The sequence below is a fragment of the Amaranthus tricolor genome, chromosome 12, assembly GCF_026212465.1.
Source record: "Amaranthus tricolor cultivar Red isolate AtriRed21 chromosome 12, ASM2621246v1, whole genome shotgun sequence".
Classification (NCBI taxonomy): Eukaryota; Viridiplantae; Streptophyta; class Magnoliopsida; order Caryophyllales; family Amaranthaceae; genus Amaranthus; species Amaranthus tricolor.
The window spans coordinates 16,362,456-16,371,711 of NC_080058.1; the positions used below are offsets into that span (position 1 = coordinate 16,362,456).

At 36.5% G+C, this 9,256-nt stretch overlaps 1 protein-coding gene across 1 annotated transcript; it reads left to right on the forward strand.

The window, feature by feature from the left end:
* The first annotated feature begins 2,358 nt into the window (after positions 1-2,358).
* Positions 2,359-3,060, forward strand: LOC130828635 (uncharacterized). The gene is made up of 2 exons (XM_057694599.1): positions 2,359-2,511; positions 2,569-3,060. Exons 1-2 carry the CDS (start codon positions 2,359-2,361, stop codon positions 3,058-3,060), a joined length of 645 nt encoding a protein of 214 aa, XP_057550582.1.
* The last annotated feature ends 6,196 nt before the right edge of the window (positions 3,061-9,256 follow it).

Consider the following 9,256-nt stretch of genomic DNA (forward strand, 5'->3'; position numbering starts at 1 on the left):
TAAATACCCAAATTGTCGAAAATAATTGTAAGATCGTTATAAATTCGCGTAGCCAATTATAATCTGATGGGACAACCTTAAATTCATTTTAAATAAGGTATTATAATGACTTGATTAATTTGGGCCTTGTTGGAGAATTAATATGTACTTTGTAAATCAATTACCGATTTTAATACCTGCAAAACTATCTCGTATTTAAGAAAATAGTGTTTTATGAAATCTTCTGTCGTAACGATTTTATAGACTTATGAATCATATTCTAGTTGTTTTGAATGAATTTCAAAACCCTTTTAGTTATATTTACTTTGAGAAGGATTGAAACGAAACATTTTAGTGGTTTCCTTAAAAAAAAAATCATATTGAACTTTAATTACTTTTTGTTACGATGCATTTCCATACATGCTAGTGATGCCCCAATATAATACAAAGGTTATGTTTAATGATATGATTATGCTAAGCATGTTTTACCCATGTGGGAAATATTATGATTTGATTTTGCTAAGTTGCAAATAAAGTATGTTTTGCTATGTGCAAATAAAAGATGTTTATCATATGGAAAAAGTTAATATTTTTGACTTTCAAATGCTATTAAGATTACAAAATATATATTATGTACAAAAAAATGTTTTAGCCTAAATGGCGGGTACATATGCCACAGCAAATGTTGTGTGCATGATTAAACGGCTCACCAATGCTGAGCGCGTATTGTTCACAATACCATTGTGTTACACTTGCCGGACATGTCGCGGACGGTAGACCGACTACCAAACGAGTCACAGGATGACTCACAGAGTACCCATGTAAACTTATGATATGAGTTTGAAATTGATTTGGATCCATTGAGATCTTATGATTTATGATGAAAAATGAGAATTTGAAATGACTATAGAGCCATTGAACTAGATTTGAATCATAATATGATTTATCAAATGAAAAAGCATATTTCAAAATGAATTTACTCAAAAAAAAAAAAAGTTTCAATAACTTGTTTGACGGACACCAGTGTGTTTATACTCAGCCTTTTTGCTGATACTATGCTTTGTATGTTTTTCCAATGGTTTTGTTTTTAGAGTAAACCCCTATGGCACCTCGACGGAGAATGGATATGCGAGCGGAAGATGAACCTGAGTTGGAATATGACTCCCCTTTGTTTAGATCTCGTTATTTATTTGAGAGACTGTTAGTTTAGATTTAGACTATTTTAAAGATGTCATTTGAACTTTGGACTTATTTCGATTTGGTTGTAATTTTCCTATATTTTGGACAGTTAAGACTTCCGTTATATTGCTTTGGTTTGGTTCAAGTATTATACTTGAATATTGGTTTGACCTTTAAGTAACCCCTTAATTGTGTTGGCAAAAGTAAGCTTCCGCTTGATTAATACTAAATTCCAGTTAGTGTTTGCCTTCATAATTCGAGGCGGTTACAGTTGTGGTCACCAACATCACAATAATAAGGTTACTGCATTGTACTTAGTTGAGAAGTATTTAGAGGATTGGAGGGAGAATCCTTGTTGGGATGTGAGGGCCTTTCAAAAAAGGGTGAAGCTGTGAGGTTAAATATTCTAAGTGTTATATGGCAAAGAGGATTGCAAGGATTTTAATATTTGGAGATGCAAATGAGGAGTATGGTAGAGTGTGGGATTATGCAGAGGCTATTAGGAACTATAACCCAGGTAGTACAACCATAGTCAAGTGCATAGGTATTGAGAACCCACCTCCACCCTTCCAAAGAATGTATGTGTGTCTACAAGCATGAAAAAAGGGTTTTATGGCAGGTTGCAGGCCAATTCTAGGAGTTGATGGAGCTCATTTGAAGGGTGAATTCCCTGACATCTTGTTGACAGCTGTTAGGAAAGATGGAAACAACAACATCTTTCCTGTTGCTTGGGCTGTTGTTGAGACAGAGAATGAGGGAACGTGGACATGGTTTTTGCAGCTACTAAATGATGACTTAAATTCTATTGCATCATCCACTAGCTAGGTTGAAGAAAGGGGAGAGTCTGTTACTTTCATCAGTGATAGGCAAAAGGTACAGTTGTATCCTTATGTTTAATCTTACTAAATTACTTCTAAAAGGGCTGCCAATCATTTGTTTGTTATGATTTAATTAGCAGGGACTGTTGGAGGCTTTTAATTCAGTAGTTCCACATGCTGAGATCATATTTTGTTGTAGACATATTTGGGGAAATTTCAAAATAAAGTTTGTGGGAGAATTATTTAGGCAACACTTTTGGAGTGCAGCCAAAGCTTTCAACAAGGTATCAATGTTCTTTAATTTCTTAAGTGCATTCACTGAATTTCACATACTCTTTGATTAACTATTAGTTTTCTTTGACAATCATCTTTTGATCATGAAATGAATGCAATAAAAAAGATTTCTGTAGATGCATTTGAATACCTAAATGCAATTCCCCCAAAGCATTGGTCTAGAAATGCCTTCCCAAATAGGAGCAAATCTGGTATGCTATTGAATAATTGTTGTGAGTCATTCAACAATGTGCTTAGGGATGTAAGGGGAAAACCAATAATTCCATTGATGTAATGGATTAGGAGGTATGTAATGCAGAGGAGTGCAGTTAAGAGGGAGGGGCTGAGTAAGTTTCAGGGGGTTGTTATGCCATCTGTGGTGAAAGTAATAAAAAACAATAAGAAGTCATGTCATGGTGTTAGGGTTATCCCTGTTGATGTTTTTGAGTTTGAGGTTGATGATGGAGAGGGGTCTTATGTTGTGAACTTGACAAATAAGACTTGTCATTGTGGTAGGTGGATCCTAATTGGAATCCCTTGCAAGCATGCCATTGCTTGCATTGTGCATAGAAAATTGGAGTCTATAGAGTTTGTCCATAAGGCTTACCATGTCAAGACATATGCCAAGACATACGGACCTAGGTTCCATGGAATGCCAGGGCATAAAATGTGGCCTACCTCCACAAACCCTACGCCATTACCACCTCCCTTTAGAAAAATGCCTGGTAGGCCTAATAAGAGGAAGAGGAGGTTAGAGGTTGATGAAGCTAAGGATGGGAAAAAAACAAGGCTCTATGGTGAGGGAGTATAAGCAAAAGAGGTGTGGCAATTGTGGCACACTAAGACATAACAAAACGAATTGAAAAAACCCTCCCAAACCCCTTTCCACCATGGATAAATCAAAGGAGGAAGGCCTAAGAACATTTCAGTGTCCTCATCATCCACCACACCAATGGTGCCAGCAGCAACTGCAACAACAGCCCCACCTGCAACAACAAGCACAACCCCTGCAGCAACTCAAAGCTCCACACCAATGGTGCCAATAGCAACTGCAAGTTCTATTGCCCCTGCAAACACTGATGCCACCTCATTTCAATCAAAGGGAGGTAGAAAGAAATCTTAGGCGTATGGATGCAACAAGAAAGGAGCAAAAGGTGCAGCCCCAAGGGTGATTTCAACCCAAGCATCTTCAAGTTCTCAAAATCAAAGTAGAAAAATGTAGTTGCAATGTATGTAATGAAGAATTTGTAACTTTTTTTGTTGGAAGTACTATGGTTAGGTTATGAAACAACTTTTTTTGACTACTTTAGTTTGTTTATGTTAGGATATGGAAGTACTATGATTAGTTTATGCATTGTATGTAATGAATATCTGTTGATATTAGATAATTTACAACAAAGTAATGAAGAAACTTAGCCTCTTCATTCATCATAATCATGTTTACAAAAGCTTTCAAACAACAATTACAATCCCTGCTCACTATTACATAACACTGATGTTGGTATATTGTTTGAAGGTTACATAACCTTCATTAGTACAATCAACACCAAGAAAAAACCAAATAAAAAACCTAATACAAAGCTTGATATCTCTTTTCCATGCTTTCTCTCGTTCATCAATTTCTTCTTTATCCTTTTAAGTTCTGAAATTGCTTGTTCCTTCTTATGTTCCAGGCAAAAAACCCTTGAAGTCAATATCTTGATTTCTGTTGATAAATGTCGCTTCTCCTCAACAAGTGTGTTCGTCAGTTGTCTTCGCCAATTAACCAGTTCAGGTTCATCAATCCACTTGAACTTGTTGCATCCCCTCCAATACATGTTAGGATCGAAAAATTTGCAAGTGTTGAACCGTCTTCAAGGATTTTCCTTAGTCCACGAAATTCTCTGTGCAAAAGGAAATCCGCAAGCACATCTGTCGAACTTCGAGTTTTTTGTGTGAGAAGCTATAATTTAGTATGGGAAATAATTAGGGTTCTTAGGGGTTGAAAGGGAAGGCGAAAGAATTAAGGTTTATATGATTTCAAGGGAAAATAGGAAATAATTAGGGAAAATCGTGTTTTCAAACAGAACAATCAATGCCTTAAGTGAATCACGTGAGACACGTGCTGGTCAACTAACTGTTTCCGTCATCAGGTAGTCTTTTGCAAACTTTTATGTCATTTAAGGTAGTTTTTTGCAAAAAAAATTAGAATATGTAGTTTTTAACAATTTTCTTTCTCTCTCTCTCTCTCTCTCTCTCTCTCTCTCTCTCTCTCTCTCTCTCTCTCTCTCTCTCTCTCTCTCTCTATATATATATATATATATATATATATATATATATATATATATATATATATATATATATATATATATATATATATATATATATATATATATATATATATATATATATATATATATATATATATATATATATATATATATATATATATATATATATATATATATATATATATATATATATATATATATATATATATATATACATATATATCATATTTTGTTATATTTTTAAGTAATTTCTTCATTTTATTTATGAATGTGTGTGGTTTTTAAGTTTTAAATTTATCGTAATTTTTTTCTAGTTTTTAAATTAGGTTTAATTAGGGTTGTTTATAGTTAAATGAATGAGTTGTTGATATGAATGTTAATTAGTTGTCTAAGTTTATGAATGTGATTTTATTTTTATTGTTTTTATATGTTGTTAATATATATAAATATTAATTATGGTTACTACAATAAACATCATTTGGACAGTTTAAAAAACATTGTGTTATTATTTGGGTTAATTAGTGCTAAATGAATGATTATTACTTAATTTTATGGTTAGTTAGAGTTCGTTAAGTATATATGTTTAAAAGTTGTGTATTAATTTTGTTTTGAATCAATTAATCACTCTAATTAGGATGACAAAAGATCGTTTTTGGATGTATGGAAGCATTGAATCGTTGGAATTTATTGATGGCGTATTAGAATTTTGTAGTATTGCGGTTGAACATCAAGTTAGGACGGGGGGAGTTGGTTTTTATTGCCCATGTGTCAGTTGTGGCAATGTATCAAAGGTAGATAGTGTTGATATCCTTAGGGAGCACATACTTCGATGTGAGCTTAGGCCTTAATATCATGTTTGGGTTTGGCATGGTGAGGAGGGAGTTTACAAAGAGAAAAGTGTTGTTGAAGACGTCAATAATGTGGCCGATGTCAATGAGGATGTAGTAGATCATGTTGATGGGTATGAGACAGATGAAGAGAATGTCGATGAGGATGTGGATCTTGTTGATGAGATGATTGAGGGAGTCGAGGATGAGTTAGGAAAACGTCCTCGTGTTTTTGACTTGTTGACAGAGGCTTCTCAAAAGCCTTTGTACCCTTGATGTACAAAGTTCACCAAACTAACAGCAGTGTTGACAATTTTCAACATTAAGTCAAAGTTCAATTGGAGTGACGCTAGTTTCCCAATGTTATTAGAAGCGTTAGGTGAGATGCTTCCTGAGGGAAATGAACTTCCAAAGTCGACATATTATGCCAAAAAGCTCATGTGTCCTTTCGGCTTAGAGTACCAGAAGATTCATGCGTGTCCGAATGATTGTGTGTTGTATCAGAATGAATACGAGAACTTAGAAGAGTGTCCTAGGTGTGGGTTATCGCGCTACAAGCGTAAAGGGGCTCGGGATGCTAAAGGGCCCCCGGCTAAGGTATTGTGGTATCTTCCAATAATACCTAGATTCAAGCGCTTGTTTTCTATAAAGAAAGATGCGTTAAATTTGAGGTGGCATACAGATAGGGTGAAGAAAGGTCACTTGCTCACACATCCATCTGATTCTTCGGAGTGGAAGAGTATGGATAGGTTGCATAAGACTTTTGGGGATGAGGTTCGTAATTTAAGGCTCGGACTGTGTACGGATGGAATGAACCCATTCGGCAATCTTAGTTCTCAACATAGTACTTGGCTGGTACTTTTAGTGATCTATAATTTGCCACCTTGGTTGTGTATGAGGCGTAAGTACATAATACTTTCGCTTCTTATCTCGGGTCCTAAACAACCTGGCAATGACATAGATGTGTATCTTGCACCTTTCGTTGAGGATTTGAGAAAGATGTGGGATGAAGGCGTTTCAGTGTTTGATGCATATGCTAATGATGAGTTCACCTTGCGTGCAATGCTTTTATGCACCGTTAATGATTTTCCGGCATATGGCAACTTATCGAGGTATAAGAACAAAGGGAAGAAAGCATGCCCAATATGTATCGATGACATGGAATCCACGTGGATTCCTAAGTGCAAAAACGTATTCATGCACCATCGAAAGTTCCTCCCACGAGACCACCAATATCGTAAGAAGAAGAAGCTGTTCAACGGGGAGATTGAGGGCCGTTTAGCTCGTCGACCGTTGACCGGTTATGAGGTTTATGAACAGGTTAAGGGATTTGACACTGTATTTGGTAAAACGGGGCAAGTGCAAGGGGGTGAAGACCGATTATGGAAAAAAGAATCAATCTTTTGGAACCTTCCATATTGGAGAGATCTACAGGTTAGGCATTGTCTTGACGTTATGCATATAGAGAAAAATGTATGCGATGCCATACTCGGGACTCTCATGAACATTCCGGGTAAGACAAAGGATATTAGGGCCGTGCGAGATTGGTTTGAATATAAGGGTTTTCGTCCGGAGTTGTGGACACATGTTAAGGAGAGTAAGAAAAGAAATAGAGCTGATGAAGTTGGTGGCAGTAAGAAGAAGATGAGTAATGACAAAGTTTATTTGCCTCCAGCTTGCTACACATTATCCAAAGCAGAGAAGCAAACATTTTGTGAGTGTTTGTATGGCATTAAGTTTCCGTCTGGGTACTCATCCAACATGAAGAGATTTGTGAGCCTAAATGGTGAGCTGAAGTTGGAAAGCATGAAATCTCACGATTGCCATGTAATGATGCAAGTGTTCTTACCAATTGCAATCCGTGGAATACTGCCAAAACATGTGAGATATGCTATTACCGAGCTATGTTCGTTCTTCAACACAATTTGTAGTAAAGTTCTTGATCCCTTTAAACTTGATGCACTTCAACTCGACGTGATTGTAACTTTATGCAAGTTTGAGATGTATTTTCCACCTTCTTTCTTTGACATAATGGTTCATCTTATTATCCATCTCATTCGTGAGATCAATCTTTTGGGTTCAGTTTTTTTAAGGTGGTGTTATCCTTTTGAAAGACACATGGGTGTTTTACAAAACAAGGTGAGGAATCCAGCACAACCCGAGGGGAGTATGATTCAAGACACTGTGAGCGATGAGATTAGTAACTTTATAGCCGAGTATTTGGCCATTGCAAAGCCTATTGGACTTCCCACCTTTAGACATGAAGGAAGGTTTGAGGGAAAAGGAACAATTGGCTCCAAATCGGTCACACCTCCTCGAGAAAGCCTTCTACATGCACACTTGTATGTGTTGCATCATATTCCGGAAGTTCATCCTTTTTTGAGTGAGCATTTTGATATATTGCGCGCAAAACATTCTTCTAAAGGGGATAGGGCATTGATGCAGTTGCATAACAAGACGTTTATTAATTGGTTTCATAATCGAGTAACATGCGAAGAACTCAAGGGTGTATCCAAAATTGTTAAGTGGTTAGCTTTTGGTCTTCGTGATGATGTCAACAAATATGAGGGTTACGATGTCAATGGCTTCACATTTTGGTCTGAGGGTCAAGACAAGAAGTCATCGTATCTACAGAATAGTGGGGTTTCTATTTTGGCGTCATCTACATTTTACGCGAGTGCGAAGGATCAAGCGCCGGTTGATGCTAAATTGGTCTTTTCAAATGTAAGGGGGTAGATAATAATCGACGATGCATAAAAAATGACGACCCTTGTGGATTCACTCTTGTAGACTTAGCTCGTTTGCGTGATAGTGAGGAGCCATTCATACTAGCCACACAAGCCAAGCAAGTATTCTACATTGTAGACCCGTCTGATAAAAAATGGTCTATTGTTGTACCGGGAAAAAGAAGCATCCTTGGTATAGGTGATGTTGAGGATGAGGAAGAATATGAAGCTTTTGAAGACTCCCCTCTCTTTATCAATCCAAAATCAGTGGATCAAGATGATGTAGATGTTGGTTATATGCGTGTAGATCACACGGAAGGAATACATTTGAATTAAGTGATTCATAAGGTATGAATTTAAAGCTTTTTAAAGTTTTTTTGGCACTTGGTTTGTTTTGCATGAAACTTTGCACATAACACTATTTGTTATATATTATTGTGTTGAACGTATTAGAATTGTAAATCATAGTTATATTCTTAATATTACTTAACTTATGTTCGAATATATTTCTATTCATACTCTTTCAGGTACTAATATACAATGCATCTATTCAGAGACGAAATTGTCCCCGAGATTGAGACCTCGGATAATGAGCATCGTAGTTATGACAGCGAAGAGGACCAAATTGTGAGATACGAGCGTATGGCTGAAAACGCTCCACCGATTGACAATGATTTTGAGACTGAAGACGCCCCACCAATGGATGCTCCCACTACCAATAAGAAAAGAAAAGGGCGAGGTCCTACGAAAAACCTCAAAGTCACAGAACCCATGCATTTGGAATACAATGCATTGGGTCAACCCTGCGGAAAATTGGTAGGCAATATGGAAAACAAGTGGGTCTATGTATCCGCAAGCTTTCCATATTGCACGCATGGAACGAGGTTCCAGAGGGTTTGAAGAACTTTCTATGGAATGATATTGTGGTAAGAAAATTTACTATTTTTACTCATTTAGTTTCATTTTAAAATTAATTTGATTGACAGTAATAAATATAATTTTTTTTGTAGAATCTATTCCACATCGAGAGCGATGAGGACTAGAAGAATGTGTTTCTTTCAGCTGTTGCTGAAAGATTCAGAGATTTCAAATCCAAGCTAGTAATTGGCTGGATTACGAAGAGGCGTGCCCGTACGACCAAAAAGGTCACAACGGGAAACGAAGGTGGAGAGCAATCACCTTCG